The 17,660-nt window shown below is 51.5% G+C and overlaps 2 protein-coding genes across 4 annotated transcripts in view; both read left to right on the plus strand.

The window, feature by feature from the left end:
* Positions 1-17,660, plus strand: part of GATAD2A (GATA zinc finger domain containing 2A) — a 67,302-nt gene that overhangs the window by 7,585 nt on the left and 42,057 nt on the right. Inside the window, exon 1 of one of the 3 annotated variants that reach the window (XM_048927246.1) lies at positions 16,651-16,775. The exons of 1 other annotated variant lie outside the window; for it this stretch is intronic. The gene's annotated coding sequence lies outside the window, so the exon portion shown is untranslated. Of the gene's footprint in view, positions 1-16,650; positions 16,776-17,660 lie in introns of those variants that run through there. One more of the 3 variants, XM_048927247.1, reaches the window with a different exon arrangement.
* Positions 145-15,105, plus strand: MAU2 (MAU2 sister chromatid cohesion factor). Its single transcript, XM_048927243.1, has 19 exons — positions 145-570; positions 653-670; positions 846-911; positions 1,421-1,516; positions 2,537-2,631; positions 3,135-3,162; positions 3,552-3,707; positions 3,848-3,994; positions 4,453-4,543; positions 4,857-4,960; positions 5,921-5,998; positions 6,437-6,502; positions 6,769-6,852; positions 7,212-7,261; positions 7,492-7,569; positions 8,005-8,116; positions 8,663-8,753; positions 10,050-10,177; positions 11,249-15,105. Exons 1-19 carry the CDS (start codon positions 145-147, stop codon positions 11,321-11,323), a joined length of 1,989 nt encoding a protein of 662 aa, XP_048783200.1. The 3' UTR covers positions 11,324-15,105.

Consider the following 17,660-nt stretch of genomic DNA (forward strand, 5'->3'; position numbering starts at 1 on the left):
CGTTTCCGCCACCCGCCCGTACGTCACTTCCGCCCCGCCCTCGGTGGACTGCAGTTCCCGTCGCCCCGCGCGCGCGCCGCTCCCGCCCCCCCGGCCCGCCCCTTCCTCCCCCCCCCCCGCCCGTGTTGTCGCGGCGGCCCTGAGATGGCGGCGGTGGCGGCGGGCGCGGCGGGCGGAGCGGCGCCTCAGCAGCAGCCGCCTCCACAGCAGCAGCCCCAGCCGGCGGCGGGCGGCGCCGCGGGCTCCGGGGAGGCGGGGGGCGGCGGAGGGGGCGCGGGCGGCGGAGGAGGAGGCGGCGCGGGGGGAGCCGGGCCCGGCCCGGGGTCGGGGTCGGGCGGCGGTGCGGCCGGGGGCGGGGGGGAGTCGTGGTACCTGGCGCTGCTGGGCCTGGCCGAGCACTTCCGCACCTCCAGCCCGCCCAAGGTCCGGCTGTGCGTGCACTGCCTGCAGGCCGTGCTGCCCCGCAAGCCCCCGGCCCGCATGGAGGCCCGCACGCACCTCCAGCTCGGCTCCGTGCTCTACCACCACACCCGGAACGGGGAGCAGGCCCGGGGGCACCTGGAGAAAGCGGTGAGCGGGGGGGCCGCGGGGGGCGGGGCGCTGCGGGGCGCTGGGCGCTGAGCGCTGAGCTGACCGCCGTGTTCTCTTGCAGTGGCTGATCTCGCAGCAGGTATCCTTTGGTGTCCGTCTGAAGTCGCCCCAGATGAGGCCCGGCGCTGGGACGGGGAGCGAGTCCCGAGTTCTTTAACGTCCTCGTGCGGCTGCTGGCTGCTTTCTTAACGCGTGTGTTACAGTAAGGATTGGGGGTGCCGCTTTGAGTTTTTACTTAACTCAGATGTTGTCAGATCCCGCAGTTTGAGGACGTGAAGTTCGAGGCAGCCAGCCTGCTGTCCGAGCTGTACTGCCAGGAGGTGAGTGCTGCGGTGTTGCTGGAGGCGGCACGGGGCTCCGTCTGCTGCTGTGCCTTTGCTCTCCGTGCGGGGTGCGTTTGTTATCGAAGGGGTTTGCCGGCTGTATCCTGGCCCGCATCGATGGAGAAGTGGCAGCGGGACGAGGGAGGGGTTGTTGTGCCCCTCTGCTCTGCCCTCGTGTGGCCCCACCTGGAATACTGCATCGGCTTCTGTGCCCTCCGCTCGGGAAAGCCGTGGACCTTTTGTAACACGAGGTGCTCAGAGGGCCGGAGTGCCTCTCTTACAGTGCTGGGAATAGTGGAACAGTCGTCAAAGAAGCTGCATAGTCTGATGCCTTTGAGCAGAGTTATTGTTGTGTGGTCTTGGATGTTAAAAGCCTACTTGGGTTACTTTTCCTATTTTAAATTTCCTGACTTGGGAGACTTTGGTTGAGGATCAGCACAGAACGCATCTTGTTCAGAAGGCCGGCCTGGCTCTTGTGCTGACTTGGGTGTGTGTTTCTGTTTCAGAACTCGGTGGACACAGCGAAGCCTCTGTTACGCAAGGCCATCCAGATCTCACAGCAGACTCCATACTGGCACTGTAGGCTGCTTTTCCAACTTGCAGTGAGTGACGTCCTGTTGCTAATTGGGAGTTCTGTGTAGCACTGTGGCTGGAAAACTGTGTTATGTGAAAGATGTTGGACACCTCTTTGTGAGGTCCTTCACGTAATGAAGGTGTTGTGGTTCTTTATTTTTTCCAGTCATCAGTGGAGAGACAGATTTGAGGGATTTAATTGCTCTTTTGAGGTGCTCTGTGAAAGAGGGCTGGCTAGCAAGCAGTTTCTGTTTGATGGCTTCTTAAGTCACCTGTACTTGTGTTTCCCCCCCTTCCTGATGAACTTAAACAAGCAGACCAACTTCCTTGAAAAGGAACTGCTGAGCTCCTTTATGTAGTTTGGGAACGCTGAGCAGAGCCTTTCCTATCGATTAAAGGACAAATGTTTGCTTTGCAATGAGTTAATGCCTGAGTACTCACAAGAAGCTTAAATGTTTTTTCTCAGTGCCTCTGAATGGGATCCTTTCTTGGAGCTTGACATTCTTTGCTGATTTCTTTTCTGTGTGGTATTTCCTTTCTGGCTTTTGCTTGACCACAAGGGTCTGCATGTCTCACTGCCTCAGTGGTGTTCTTCTGCCCTTGTGTGGCTCTCTACCTGAGTCTGGAAAACATCTGAAATTTGGGAGATTGGAGGGAGGGAGGGCTGCTGTGCAGGCTGTGCCATCCCTTCCTCATCACCTGAGTCGTGCATTGCAGAATCCCTCTGCTCCTCCTCCTGGGAGCATTCCTTGTGTGTCTGTCTGAGGTTGGTTGTGTCTGAATCGATCCTCCCTGCTCTGCATGTACCCTCAGTAAATTGCAGCTTGAAGGTATGAAACCTGGCTGAGAAATTCCTTCTGAAATGTCACAGGCTTTTTCTGGAGAATGCAAAGTGCTCCTGGAAGACGAGTCCAGAATGAGACAAAGTAATTAATGTGTCAGTTTAGCAGTTATCGCGTGTAAAACACAGAAGTAATTACATTACAAAAAAAAAGGATTATTAGACTCATTAAGGAACGCTGACCTTTTCTGGCCTCTTTTCATTTCAGCAACTTCATACTCTTGAAAAGGATTTGGTATCTGCGTGTGACCTTTTGGGAGTGGGAGCAGAGTATGCCCGGGTGGTGGGGTCAGAGTATACCAGGTGAGTTCCTGCCAGCTGTGGTTTTGTCCTTCTCTCAAGGGATGTTTTGGGTTGTTCTTATTTGGATTTGTTCTGCTCTGTTCTCCTCCGTTCTCCTCTTCTGTTCTGTCTGTGAGTAAATTGGAGATGTGGGCTCTGGTTGCCACGTGGGTTTTACAGGCAAACCAATATTTCTGAGTGCTCTCTTAGATCTGAGAGTTTGTTCAGCTCTAATTTTCCTGTGAAAATCAATGATGTCTGCTGAGACCTGGCTTTTTGTTGTTGTTGTTTTCCATACTGAACTTTGTTTACTGTCTTTATCAGCAAAAGATTTTCCATTAGCCTTGCTTTGACCTTAGCAGCTACTGCAGCTGGGATGGTCTGAGGGCACAAAGCTGAGAGGTTGGCTTTGTGGCTCCTGGTGCTGGGATCGGACCTTGCCATCTGGCTTTTAAATGTGGGGGGGGTTTTAGGGGGGATCTTGTGTTTCCTTTGGATTATGACCTTATTCTGTTTCATTTCAGAGCACTGTTTCTGCTAAGCAAGGGAATGGTGAGTTGGATGGGCTTCTAAATTTTTAACTGGTGTGGTACAAGCTAGAAGAGAATGCAACTTATCTGACTGTCAGTTGGTTATTTGGGGGTATCATCTGTGCTCTGTGTGTTCTGTTTGTGTGAGCACAGAACTGAATGGGCCCACAATAAGCCTCAAGTCTGTAGGGCTCTTGTGAATGGGTTCCTCTGCTTCCTGTTAAAATGATGACAAATGTGTGGTTTCTGTGAATTGTTATTGGGACCCTTGGAATTCAGGATGAAAAACCTGCTTTTGCAAATAGAGGCCTTTGAGTCCAGTTTTATTGGAAAGAATGGATTTCAGTGTGACTTTGGTCTTTGAGAGTCTGAACTGCCAAGCACAACATTGATTTGTGTTTCGAATTACAGCTCCTCCTGATGGAACGGAAGCTGCAGGAGGTGCACCCTCTCCTTACCCTGTGTGGGCAGATAGTTGAAAATTGGCAAGGAAACCCCATCCAGAAGGAGTCGTTGCGTGTGTTCTTCTTGGTCCTGCAGGTCACACATTACCTGGATGCTGGGCAGGTGCGTGCAGACTGCGAGAGCTGGGCCTGACTTGAGTTCATGAGTGTGGATTATTCGTTGCTTGGCAGGTTTTCTCAGCTCAGTGAGCGTTCAGGTGAGTGGGGTGCAGAGCTGTGTCTGAAGTGCATCATCTTGTGCAGGTGAAGAGTGTGAAGCCGTGTCTGAAGCAGCTTCAGCAGTGCATTCAGACCATATCCACGCTACACGATGATGAGATTCTGCCCAGCAACCCTGCGGATCTCTTTCACTGGCTGCCCAAGGAACACATGTGTGTGCTTGTCTACTTGGTGAGCAGCTCTTTTTTACTTCATGCAGATTGCTGATGAATGAGGAATTGCTTAAAAGTGGTCTGAAAGCAGCAGTGATTGATTCTGCAAAGCGTGCGCTGCTTTGCATTGCGCTGACAGTTTGATTCTGACACAGCATCTGTGAGAAAATTGCTTTCAGTGACGTCAGTGTTTGAAAAGACTGTGTGAGAAACCTGGGAGCTGGAATAAAGCTTCATTAATATCAAGCCAGATAATTCTAGGGGAAGGTTTGATTTTCTGTTGGCTTATTTTTATTAACAGAAGAGCAAACTTGACTTCACCTTCCTGAAACTGGTTGCCCCACTTCTTGCATGTCATTTTGTTCTTAATTGATATAAAGCCTTAGCTTAAAATGAGTGCCTGAGGAGTTGTGTGAATGCTCAGAGCTCTCCTCTGCAAAGGAAATGTTTTGTAATCTTTCCTGTGTCCCCTGGCAGGTGACAGTGATGCATTCCATGCAAGCAGGGTACCTGGAGAAGGCTCAGAAGTACACAGACAAAGCACTCATGCAGCTGGAGAAGCTAAAAAGTAAGTATAAGGATGAGAATTTGGCTGATGCTGTGAGATTCCATTACTTGTTGCTAATTTAAATTAAAAAAGAAAGCAGCAGACCTTTCCAGCTCGCTGGGACGGCCTTCCTGTCTGTTTCTGCTGTATCTGAGAACTGTGCTGGGTGCTCACTTTGATTTTCTGAATGCAGAAATTGGAATTTGCACAAACAGCTCTTTGTGCTGAGCCACCTGCACTATAGGGAGCTGGCTGGGTGCAGGAGGCTCTGTGTGCTGTGGCTGTTCGTATTGCCTTAACTAAACTTACCAGATTCCCTTTGTTCCCTCTTCAGTGTTGGACTGCAGTCCTATCTTGTCATCTTTCCAAGTTATTTTGTTGGAACACATCATCATGTGTCGGCTTGTCACAGGACACAAAGCCACAGCGTTGCAGGAGGTAAACACAGGCTTCAAGCTTTTCCTTAGCTGGGGATGTGTGCAGTAATGACTTGTGAGATTGTGTTTCAAGAAGGATTCTTGGGCTCAGATGGGGGTTCCAGCAGTGCTAAGCTAACGAACGCCGTCAGGCCTGATGGCGCTTGGTAATTAGCCAGCTCTTAATTTGTTTCATTCACCAACGCTTCGGAGTTGCTGGTGGGGTTGACAGGTGCTGAGCAGTGGCCAGAAGTCATCCCTTCTTCCTGGTCGCAGATGGCCTGGTGTCTTCTCCCTCCATTCAGGGCTGAGGGCAGCTCTTAACTCTTCCCCTTTCATTTCCTCGTAGTGTTCCTGTCCTCCTCCTCCTCTGTCTTTAAGGCTCTCTGACTTTCTGTCCTTTCTTCCTCTTAAATCAAGGGGAAAAAAGGAGGGGGACAGAGTTCTCTAATGCAGGAGTACACTGCGCTTTCTTTCTGTCCTCCCAAGCATTTTTAATTCCTGTCTGCCCCTTATTTATAGGATATGCTGCTGCATCATCTCAGCCTCTGTTGTCAGCCTTCACGTGAATGTGTTTGGGGGAAAATCAGCTAAAAGAGCAGTGCTGGGCTCTCGGTGCTCCTCGCAGGCACGTTCCCTTTGGAAGAGTTTGATTCCAGCTTTTCCATTGTGGGTCAGCACAGAATCTGAGCATTTCCGAGCAGATCTGGCATTTGTTTGCAGGTGGTGCCACCGTATGGCAGAGCTGCAGCAAAGCAGATCGTTCCAAACCAGTTCCTGTGTGTGTGTGAGTGTGGGAGGAGCGTGCACAGAGCAGCACATCCCTCAGCCCAAGGCACAGCTGCCTCTGCCATCACTGAAGAGCAGCACCGGGTCCTGGAAGCGGTCGCTTACCGAGTGCTGTGTGCGGTGCAGTGAGGTGCACTGAGGGCATACATCAAAACAGAGGAATGTCTGAAATGGGTTGTTTTTTTCCTAACAGATCTCACAAGTCTGCCAGCTCTGCCAGCAGTCTCCCAGGCTGTTTTCTAATCACGCTGCCCAGCTGCACACTCTGTTAGTAAGTGTCTGTGATGAGAGGGAAACGTGTGACTCTTTGAGGCCCGTGCATTGAACAGTCACCAGCTGTGAGGTCACAGTGACGCAGGCAGCAGAATTTCCTGCTGAGCAATGGAGTTTGCTTTGCTGTTTGCCTGTCCTGCTGTAGGGACTCACAGCCAGCTCTGCTGTCAGAGTCTAAAATCCCCTTTTAAAGTGTCCTGTGCCATGAGAACTGGTAGGCAGTGTAAATACACAGGAGATGCACTGCCTGTTTCTCAGAGCATGCTGTGGGAACTGGGTGTGGGGACAAATAGGAGCAGCATTGCTGTTTGAAAGTTGTAAGAAATTAAGAGCCTTTTTTCAGCCAGATATGCTGATTTCTGGCCATGCTTGCCTTCTTGGCATTCTGGGCTTGGAACAACTTGCTGTTACCTTAACAACATCATGTCTTCTACAGGGGCTCTACTGCATTTCTGTTAATTGCATGGACAATGCAGAAGCACAGTTTACTACAGCACTGAGGGTAAGGTTTTTCTTCTCACAATGTGGTGGCTGGGCTTGTGATTGTGTGGGGCACCAGATAGGTGAGGCCGAAAGTCTGAAGACTGTATTAATTGCATTAGTTCAGATTTTCCTCTGCTGACCAGGGTTCAGGACAGGAGAATTTGTTGGTCGCTAAAAAAATCAGGCATCAAATCTGAGCGTTTTCTTTCTTTTTGTGTGTATTAAAGATGGGTTGAAGTAATTCTGGGCTGGGCACTGAAGTATTTTGGCTGTGCTTTGTTTTAGCTCACTACACACCAGGAGCTGTGGGCATTCATTGTGACAAACTTGGCCAGTGTGTACATCAGGGAAGGCAACCGGCACCAGGAGGTGAGCGCTCACTGCAGCCTGCCTGCAGCTCTGCACAAGTTTCCCTTTTCTGCATGGTTCCTTCCTGGTTTGGACTAACAAACAAATCTGAGGCAGCATTTGGGTCTGGAGCAGTTGAGTTAAATGACAGCTAAGGATTTTCTGAGGAAGCATGAACAGTTTATAGTAATTTTTATGACGTTTCAAAGGTCATCTCTTGTATAAAACTCGATTCTAGGACCAGAATGGACATTTTCAGTGTGTTTGTAGTGACTTGAACGTTCTGATGCGAGGTGCACCTTGTGTCAGATTCTTGCTGTCTAAACCATCAGCTGTGTGTCAGAAGCACTGATTGTCTTTTTTCCCCTCTCACTTTGTAGCTTTACAGCTTATTGGAAAGGATAAATCCAGACCACAATTTTCCTGTGAGGTGAGAGTTCCAGAAACTGTGCTGATGTTGCACTGATGATGGTAATACTGGCTTTGTATCGGGCTTTATTCAAAGAAAACAGAATAATCCTCTTCTTTTCAAGGTAGAAGCTCTGGCTGTGTGTTAAACGTTTTGTGCAGAGGTTTGGTTATGGGGCTCAATCCCTCACAACGTGCCTGTGCTGTTTGTCACTGCAGTCCCTCAGTGTCAACGTTCTGCTTTGTTTGTAGCTCCCACTGCCTTCGAGCAGCAGCTTTCTATATCCGAGGTCTGTTCTCCTTCTTCCAAGGAAGATACAACGAGGCAAAGTGAGTACGAAGCGCTGCGCCTGGAAGGTGGGGAGGAGGAAAAGCCAGATCAGGATTTAAACTCAGCATGAGAACCCGGAGGCTTTGCTTTCCAACCTCCTGGGTTCCCTGTGGGTTTAGCCAGCCTCCTGTTTCGCTTGAGGCAAAGACTGTTTTACATCCCTTTTGCTCTGAGAAACACTTGTGCGGTGTTCTGCAGTGGCCCATCTGAAAGAAAGGCTTTTCAAAGGGGGATGTGTTCAAATCCTTGTTGCTAAATGAGAGGTGAGGTTGGGAACGGAGCGTTTTGGGCTTTAAAGTCACCTGCAGCACGCAGTTATTCCTGGGTGCTCCTATTTGCTGATGGGGTTCATTGGGTTCTTAATGACATTTCTTAAAAACCTCAGGGAAAGCAGATTTTGGTTCAACGCTTCGTGTTGTGCTGTGTGTTGGCAGGAGGTTTTTGCGAGAGACGCTGAAAATGTCAAATGCAGAAGATTTGAATCGATTGACAGCATGTTCCCTGGTGCTCCTGGGCCATATATTCTACGTGTTAGGGAATCACAGGGTGAGCCTTCGTGTGTCTGCTGCTACCGGGTGTCTGAGCATTGATTTGCCAAATCGGGGCGCTTCCTCGAGTTGTGTTTAGGAGTGTTTGTATGGAGCTGCCCCACTGGGAGCTGGCAGGACATGACACCATTGGTGCACGCTGAACAACTCTTTAACAGAGCAGCAGTGTTTGACTCCTGTTGTAGAGATGCCTGAAATCACTCAGGGGAAACAAAAGAACAGAATGAAGGACAAGGGGTGTCATGCAGTGGGATGGTTTGGGAGGAATTGTGGGCGCGAGCTCTTCTGAATTCTCATCATATGCCAGAATGTGTGAAATATTTCTGTTATCTTGCACAGGACAGACGACATCATTCCTAGGACACAGCAAAACTCCAGACAGCTTTAGATGATGTTTGGGTTATTGTCCCGTTAAGATTTCAGCTTGCTAGCTAGCAATTAAATTAGGCAAAATTTCAGTCTCAAATTCAGCCTCTCTTCAATATATTACATATTTGCTAGGGGAAAAAATACTTCTTTGATGTTGATGTCTGCTCTTCACCAGGAAAGTAATAATATGGTAGTGCCAGCCATGCAGCTTGCAAGCAAGATCCCGGATATGTCTGTGCAGCTGTGGTCTTCAGCTCTGCTGAGAGGTGAGTGAGGAAAACATGTTTAGAAATGGCAAAGATCTGTTGCTGCTCTCTGGGGTCAGTGTGGAGATGCTCATCATGCAGACTGGGTGCCTGGCTGTGCAGAATGCTGTGACTGCATGGGAAGCACAGCCAGGCAGCATCCATGCTGTTGTCGCTTTGCTCTGACTGCAGCTCTTGCTGTAGTAAACATTTTATTAAGCTTTGCTTCTACGTGGGGGCCTTAATAAATACAGGAGGCTGCTGTATCACTCATACATAAATATTGTTTAATCTGACTTACATGGGCCCCAGGATGCTTTGTTCAGATATTGACCAGCTTCTTGGCAGACTGTCAGCATTAATGCTGCAATTGATTTGCTTTCACTAGAAAATAAAGCAGTAACTCTGCCCCTTTTCCAAGAACTCACCCCGCACTTTCAGTTTCCATTAAGCTGTCGTGTTTGGTGCAAGGATGGTGCTGTAAACCAAGCACTGGGCCAGGCTTATGTTCTGCTTTGCTACTGCCTGTGCTGCAAAACTGCTTCCAGGCAATGGAAATAACTCGTTTCCAAGTGGTGGCTGACATACGAAACGTGCCAGCAATGATGATGAATCTGCTGTAGATGAAAGGCTGCCCCTTGTTCAGCCATTGCTGCTCCTGTCACGGAGGCACCATTCCCATTCTGCTTTGGTTTTTTAAGAGCTTTCCCATAGAACTGCTAGATTCTCTTTTGAAGAAGAGATGCTCCATCAGGAGCAGTGGAATGCCAGCACTTGTTCACCAACAGGAGCTGTGTGTCTCAGCCCTCGCCTCTATGCTTCTTAACCCTGTTAGCTAACATTGCAACACTTGGTGTGTTACCAGTCTGAAATCTGGCTGAGCAAACACAGGAGACAGTAGGACCTGCATTGGGGATGGGCAGAGCAGCAGGCTGTGAGGGCCTGAAAGCAAAGGGCAACGAGGAGGGAGAATAACTCAAGTGCTGCTGTGAGGTGCGTGCTCCAAACCAGCCCTCGTTCCCACTAGATGGTGCCAGATCACAGAGTGAGAGTGTGGGTAAGGAGGCGCTTTCCTCCTCGTCCAATTAGTGTTATTTGAATGATTGGAAACTGAAATAACATCGAATCCTGTGTGCTGCCAGGCCTGTTGGAAGGAGGAAGGGCTCGGGTTCTTCATTGCCCCTGCCTGTTCTGAGCGGGGTGGCCTTGATGTCTTGGCAGTTTAAATCATTCATTCATTACTGTAAGGGAAGACTCGTGTCACACAGAAGTCTGAACAGTGGTTCTCAGGGAGTAAATGAAGCTCTTGTCCTGCAGACCTGAACAAAGCCTGTGGAAACGCAATGGATGCACACGAGGCAGCACAGATGCATCAGAACTTCTCCCAGCAGCTCCTCCAGGACCACATTGAAGCCTGCAGTCTTCCAGAACACAATTTAATCACGGTAAGCAATCTTCATCTCCTGGTTATGAGCGCTGTTGAGGCAGGGCAACGTGCTTTGCTTTCCTTTGATATCCCTGTGAGGTCTTTGTTTCCTCCAGTGGTTTTGTTGGCACTCCAGAACTTTCTTTCAATGCCTTTTGTAGCAGGTAGCCACTTCGTTTGGGTGAGAGCTGCTACTTTGGAAAGAAAATTAATGTATTCTCAGGTTTCATTTTAATGTTCAGATCCCCTTCTTCTGGGGAATGCTTTGAGTACTGCTCTAAGAATGGTTTCTATTGATATAATTTCAGTGTTTGTGGGTTTTCACCTTTATCCATAAATCTGAATTTCCAGCTAATGACGTTTGATGTTTGGCTGCTACCTTAAGGGGTTCCTATTTTGGACTTCTCACTTTTCACGTTGTTCACAAATACCAAAGTGCTCTCTTATGCTGCAATTCAGCAAGGGTGAAAGACAGTCCATCCTTTTAGACTGAAATAACCTCCATTTGGGGTTGGGAATTTGGGAGGCGAGGAAACCTGACATCTTTTCCTAACATTCCCTTTGTGGGAGGAAAAAAAGGCTTTTGCCAGGAAGAAGCCAATTGCTTTGGCTGCAGAGGGATGGTGTGCTGTGCAGCCCAGGTTGGTGATGCCCACAGCCTGTCCCCCTGAGCTCTGTGCTCTGCTGACTTTGTTTGCCATTGCTGGCTTATGCGTAATCCATGCTAGATTAAAAATGTGGAGGTGGAGGAGGATTAAAACCCATGAAATCTGCCTATTTCAGGAGATTTTGATAAATTTGAGAGGAAAGCATGAAACGGGTGAGAACCAGAGGCTTTTATTCACTCTGGAAACCCTACAGCTGCAGTGTAGAATGGGCTCAGAAGCATCTGAATTGAGGTCTGTCATTCGTGCAAGCCACAGTTTCCCCTGCTCCATGTGTGTGACCGAGTCCAACCTGACGCTCAGCTTGTCATGAAATCATTGATGACCTCCATGTGTGTGGGCAGCTCCTTCCTCTGGCCTTGCTGCTGCTCCTCCCCTTCCCAGGTGGTGGCTGGAGGGTTTTCATGCTGTTTGTTATCTTGCAGTGGACAGACGGACCACCTCCCGTACAGTTCCAGGCACAGAACGGACCCACCACCAGCCTGGCCAGTCTCCTGTGAAACACAATCAGGACAGTGTGTTTAATAAGAAACAAACCAACAAAGAAACAAACAAAAAAAAAGCCAAAAAAAAAAAAAAGGAGAAAAACTCATTGCAAAATCTTTTCTTCAAAGAAAAGGCAGCAAATTCCTCTTCTAGCGAGGGCCTTGTAGGAAACTGCATAAAGACAACATACATTTCATAGACTTGCAAAGTGAGAAGGGCATTTTGAGCTACTTTTACATAACGTGTGTGAATATACAGCTAGAGTGTATATACCTACTGGTTTTAATCTGTTTTCCTCTTACTGAGAAGTAAGGTTTAGTCCAAAGGACGCTCGTTCCTTAAGCTGTTAGACTTGGGTTTTTAATTTGTCACAGAGAGTTGAGAGGACTTGCACAGTTCGGAATGCCAGCTGTAAGTGCTCAAACCTCCCCTGAGTTACAATGCATGCCAGTTTTAACATCTTCTGTGCCCTTCTGCTCCTGGGAACAACGGGATTCAATGCTGACTGGCTGTAGGTGCCCTAAAGTTCGACGCTTGGTTCTCGCGAGCCGCCTTGCAGCGCTGAGGGCGGAGGGATGCAGCTCTCACTTCCTTGGCAGGAGCAGAGCTGCACATCCCACGGCCTGGGGCTGTCAGTGTGTGTCAGTCTGTGCCACCGCTGTCCCCATCAGGGTCTCCCTTCCGTGTCCCTGCACTGCTGGTGAGGCAGAACCAGAACTGCAGCTCCCTCACCTCCGCTGTTTTGTAGCGATTTGTACCAGAGGAGGAGATTTCTTCTCATTTTGGCCCAGCTTTTAGCATCCTGCAGCCTCACCAAGGCAAGGCAGTGTGTGTGCCTTAACGATTTCTACCAGTGAGGGTTCAGCTCAGCGAGGTGGTTGAAGCCAGTTCCCATAGAAGCAAGAGGGTTGTGCTTGGCAAAAAAAGTATTTCTGTGTTAGCCCCTCTGTTTTATCTCCCTTTTTTGAGCTCCTTGGTCTCCCCGTGCCTCTGTAGCTGTCCTGAAGCAGGATAAGCGTGGCCCAAATTCCTTCAGTAGGAAACAGTACAGAAGCTGTCAATCCTATGGAGCTGTGCCAGGCTGCTGCAGTGCAGTGTAACCTTACAGGGTTCCAAGGGTCAGATAAAGGTAGGGTTTTTTCTTTTCCTCTCCTGGTAGCTCTGCATATTTATCACCCAGTTGAAAAAGGGAAAGGGAAAGGAATCTGTTAGCTGAGTTCCTTTGGTAGGTCTGTGTGCTTTTTTTGGAGAGAGAAAGTGTTTGACCCCTCAAGGAAGACTGAACCCTGTCTCTAATGGTCCTCCTATTGGAAAACCCCTATCAAGCAACAGCAAACGCAGACACGTTTTGTAATTCAAACCCTTTGGTTTTAACCACTGAATGGCATAAAAGGGACACATCCTCATCCCCTCAGTGGGGTTTTATGCTCATCCTACTGGACGTGCAGGGCAGATTCAGATCCCGTTTTCAGATTCAGATCCTGCAGAAGCTGTGTTTTAGGCCTCGTCAAATCTCCAGTAGGCAAAACATGTCCTCAGTATCGCTGTAAGGGGTTGCAGAAGGAAGTTCAGTGCTATTTTGAAGTCTATTTTATTCCCTAAAAACTCCAAGAAGAAGGAAGGCCGTGAGGTTTGTGAGCTGCAGGGATGCATCAGACACAGGGAGGGTCTGCGCTGATGGAAGCTGCTGCTCTCGCCATGCTGTTGGTTGGGATGGAGTGTTCCCTGGCTGCCGTCCACCTGAAGCTCAGCTCCTGTGAGGTGTGAGGAACGGCCGCAGCTGTGCAAGTCAGCACTCAGTGCTCTAGCATTTCCCACTGTCCCGTTCGGATGATACAAACTCTTTGTTTTCACTCTGCCACCCAATCTGAGGCTGTTGCTTAACCTGATAAGACGCCCATGGCAACTGCAATAAGTGGCTTTAAAAGTCGGCCAGAGAAGTGCTGCTTCTATAAGGCAATATTTAAGAAATTACCCCAACTGTAGCGAGCCGTGGTTCAGGCTGAAGTCGAGAAGAAGATTTTGCAGCAGAAAAGGTCCCCCGGTGCCACACAGGAGCTGCATCTCCTGCCCTCACCTTCCTCGGGGAGCTGCGTCGCTGAGGACTGCGATTTCTGGCTCCTCGTCACACGAACCAAACTGCTCACAGCTCAAATCCCTGCTGATGTTCCCAGGAGGGAACGGAGGCCCGGAGGCAGCGGCCGTCTGCTCGCATCTGATGTCGGCACGCTCGGGTCCTCAGCAGAAGCGCTGCCTGCGTGCGGCGGCTCAATTTGTCACGGCAGGAGGCAGGAGGTGGGATGGAGGTGGGATCCCAGGCCGTGACACGGCAGCTTTGCTTCGCATGCAGCGGGACTCAGGTGCAGCGGTTGAGCTGCTGCCCGCAGAGCCGCCCTCGGCCTTTCCCCATCGCACACTATCGGAAGTCGTGTAAATTTGGAAATAGCTCGGTGATTTTCTATCTCTGAAATTCAAGTGTACATTTGTTACAATGTACAGTGCTTTTTAACTACGCTTGTATATTAAATTATTTAATAGTTTGTGCTTTTCAGTATCTTTTGTATGTAGCAGAGATTAAAACAAGGACCTCGAGACTGAAGTTCTTCCTAATTTTTGGATGCGGATGTAAAGCTGAACAGAAAACCAGAAGTTTACAGTTTACAAACAACGTTCTGTTAATTGCTCGGTCTGTCTGACTCCATTTGAACAATGTATTTCTAATCTTTCTTGTCCGATCATTTAATTCTCTATAAAAGCAAACACGAAGTCTTTTATGAACTTCTAAAAAAAAAAAAAGAATTATTCTTTTAAAGATGTAATTTAGGAAACTGTACAGTTTTTCTCTGGTATTTTTAAATGAGTAGCACGAACTTAAACAGAAACATCTAATCACTGTTTTGTAGATAGTGTAAAAACTTATATATGTATAGAGAACGCAGTCTGAAGAACAGTGTTTGCCATTTCCTACAGAATGGGTATCAGGAAGGCCTGCGTGCATGTGAAATCAAATTCATTTTGGGGATAGGGAATTCAAAAACAGAGAAAGAAAACTCACGAGCTTTCTCTGTTGTCCCACACGTGCAAAAATGTACACTGCTAAACGAGCAGGGCCTTCAGCTGTGACGCCGCCTACAGGCGCAGCACAACATTGCTTCACTGCTTTGATTTTTATTCAGCTTTCCACGTTTGCCAGCAAGCCGAACTGCGATAGAAAGGGTTTGGTTGTTTTCCCTCTCTGTGTCGCTGAGCTCCAGCCCACGCGGATCCCAGTCCTTCGGGACGCAGCAGTTTCTCACCGAAGCAGTGGGGACTGATGGAGGGTGGTCGAGGCTGCCTGGAACACGGAGGATTCGGGATGAAATGCCATCAGTCTGTGCTCTTCTACTGTCTGTCTGAGCGACTGTATTTAATTGTTTCCTGCAGTGAACCTTTCAATGTTACGTCAGGTTTGTACAAGGTATTGTTAAGTGTTTGTAGTGCTCCATAAGTAGGATGTGTACCTTCTGCCAGTGCTCCTTTCTGAAGCTGTACATACAGTAACTCCTGTAATGAGACGGAACCGGGGGCATTCGTTTTTGCCTTTGTTTCCTCTCGTTTTCTACGTTAGAAGAATTTTTAAATAAAGTTTAATTTTCTTCTAGCAGTTGGTGGAATACTGATTCCTTCAGCCCATCTGCAGGCAGTGCTGCCCAAAGAGGGCCCTTCCCATCGCCCTGCCAGGACCTGGGCTGCCTTGCAGCTGTACCTGAGCTGCTGCCCTGGAAGGAGAACCGGAATTACCTGATGGGGGACCTGACTGCTCACCTCTGCACGCTGCTGAAGGCTGATGTGGCCAGGAAATTGCAGGGACTGCTGGAAGCTGGCAGATGTCAGGGTTACAACAAGGCTTCTGGTGGAACAGCTGGGGTTGTTATTTCTTAATTTGGTCTAAGCCAGAAGCTGTGCACTCAGGGAGGATATCAAGTTTGATCATCACAAACGGGATCTGCTTTAAAAGTGCTTTCCGCCTCTCTAGCCCAGAACCGGAGCAGTTCAGGCAGGCATTTTTTTCACACTTCTATCTGAAATTTAGAGCTGATCCATCTGCAGTGAAACTTTGAAGCAACATTTCGGACCTTTTGCCATATGGTCCCTTTCCAAAGCCGCTCCTCCAGCCCTTCACATCACACCAAATAGGTTTTGTTCCAAGCAGCCGCTCGCTTCGTGAAACTTTGACCCAAACGGCCTCGGGAAAAGTCACCGATGGAGATTTCAGATCTCTGCTTCGGCTGTCAGGGAGGTGAACGAAGATCGAGGCGTTCCTTCGGGAGATGCGGCAGCCCCAGCAGCACCTGCAGCTCCGGACCGCCGGAACGGGGCTGTGAGACGGCTGGAAGGGAGCGATTTTATGGCAAAACGTAAAACTTCAGGTTTTCAAACAAAAGAGTTACGGAACGCTGCGTTCATTGCGAACGTCTGTTCGATCCTGGCGCTGCCCGGAGCGCGGCGTTCGGTGCGGCGCTGCGACCGATCCGCGCGATCCCGGCGGTTCCCGGACCGCCCCTCGGACGGCGGCCGAAGCCGGGCGGCCCCGACCCGCGGAGCAGAAGGGTTAAAACCGGAGGCGTGGCGGAGAGCCCGGCGGTGCCCGCGCACCCCGACCTACATCGCGGGAGGAAGCGGGATGACTCACCGGGGCCCGCCGCCGGGGCAGGGCGGGGAGCCGGGGGCGGCCGGCCCTATCGCGGGCCCCAGGCGGCGCTGCGCGGGCGGAGAAGGGCGGCGGCGCGGCTCCTCCCCGCGGGCAGCGCCTCACCTCAGCCGGCCTCGGGGGCGGCTCCACCCCGCGCCTCGCGGCCAGGCCCCGCCCCTTCCCCGCGCATTGGCTGCCGGTTGCCCACTCGCGCGCGTCGTTTGAAGCTTATTGGTCAGCATGCCTTTCGATCATAAAATCGCCCCGCCTCATTCCTCGCGGCTTCGCATTGGGGGGGCCGGCCGAAGGCGGGTTGTGGCCACGATTGGCTGGAGGGATTGGCCACCGCGACTTCTCATTGGGCAGCGCAGCCGTCAATCTTCTCTTGAGAAAAAAAAAAAAAAAAAAAAAAAAAAAAAAAAAGGCTAAAACCAACACTCCGCCTCCCGGGCGGAGGGGCGGGGCGAAGGGAACAGAGGGCGGGGCGAAACTTCAAGTTTGTCCAAATCTGCCTAGCAACCGGGGTGGGCGGGAAAGGCGTCCCGAGGAGGTGACGGTTGGTGGCGCGCGCGCCACCCCGGGAGTCCCGCTCCTCCGGGGGGGGGGGAAATGGCGAAGGGGGGGGGAGAGGGCGGGAGGGAACCCGGCGCGAGGCGGTCCCCTGCGCGCGCAGCCCCCTCCCCCGCCCGCCTCCTGTCAGTGGCCACCTGAGGGAGCCGCCTCCCCTCCCCCCACGGCCCCAGTCCGGCCCGGGCCCCGCTGAGGAGGAGAGGCGGCTCCGAGGGGGTGAGGAAGTGCGTGACAGCGGCGGAACCCCCCAGCCTGAGGGGACGGGGAGAGAGGGGGGGGGGTCCCGGGGGGGCGCCCAGAGGGGTCTGAGGGGAACGGGTCGGGGAGGGGAGGGGGGGGGGAGGGGGGGGAGAAGGGGGTGCAATGGGGCTGTGAGGGGCGCTGGGGGGAGGGCGGCCCTGAGAGCCGTGGTTGAACGATAATGATGGGGCGGGGGGGGCACCGCCACCCGAACAGCCGGTGGGGAGGGGGGGGGGTCACATTAAAAAAAAAAAAAAAAAAATTGAAGGCAGAGCCGCGCGTGGTGCGGGGGGTTGGGGGGGGGTTGGTTGGGGGGGTGCCTGCAATGCCCGGCCGCATCCCGGGAGCTGCCCGCGGGAACGGCCGCCCCGCGATGGGCGACGGCAGCGGAGGGGGGGAGGGGAAGGGAGGGCAGCGGGGGGAGGGGCGGCAGCGCAGAGTGCCTGGGGGGTGGGGGGGGGGAAGGGGGAGCAAGTTGGGGTGGGGGGGAGAGCGAGCAGAACGCCGCGTGGGGGAGGGGCTGGGGGGGGGGGCAGATGGGCCGCAGCCGCCGCGGGACCGAAGATCCTAAGATGGAGGTGCGTGCGGGGCCGCTGCCAGCGCGGTGCGGTGCGAAACGCGCCGCGATCCCCGCCCGCTCCCACCGCGCGCTTCTCCTCCCGGCGGTGCCGCCGCTCCGCGCTGGGGGCCGTTGGGTTCGTAAGCGAAGCGAACGCGGTTCCGAATAAAGTTGTGTCCTGTCTGTGCTCTGCCACCTTTCGCGCACCTCCCCCTCCCCGGCCTGCCGTGTGCCGCTCGGAACGCGATTCCTCATCGATCCGCAGCTTTCCTCGTAACTTTTCTCTCCTGTCCGCGATGGAAAAGCCGGG

Source organism: Lagopus muta, chromosome 26 (assembly GCF_023343835.1).
Source record: "Lagopus muta isolate bLagMut1 chromosome 26, bLagMut1 primary, whole genome shotgun sequence".
Taxonomy (NCBI): Eukaryota; Metazoa; Chordata; class Aves; order Galliformes; family Phasianidae; genus Lagopus; species Lagopus muta.

Excerpts from the sequence above, each read along its gene's own strand:
- MAU2 (XM_048927243.1), top strand. The coding sequence starts at position 145 with ATGGCGGCGGTGGCGGCGGGCGCGGCGGGCGGAGCGGCGCCTCAGCAG. Across the intron at positions 1,517-2,536 it reads GGCTGCTTTTCCAACTTGCA|CAACTTCATACTCTTGAAAA; the intron begins GTGAGTGACGTC and ends TTTTCATTTCAG. Across the intron at positions 10,178-11,248 it reads CAGAACACAATTTAATCACG|TGGACAGACGGACCACCTCC; the intron begins GTAAGCAATCTT and ends GTTATCTTGCAG.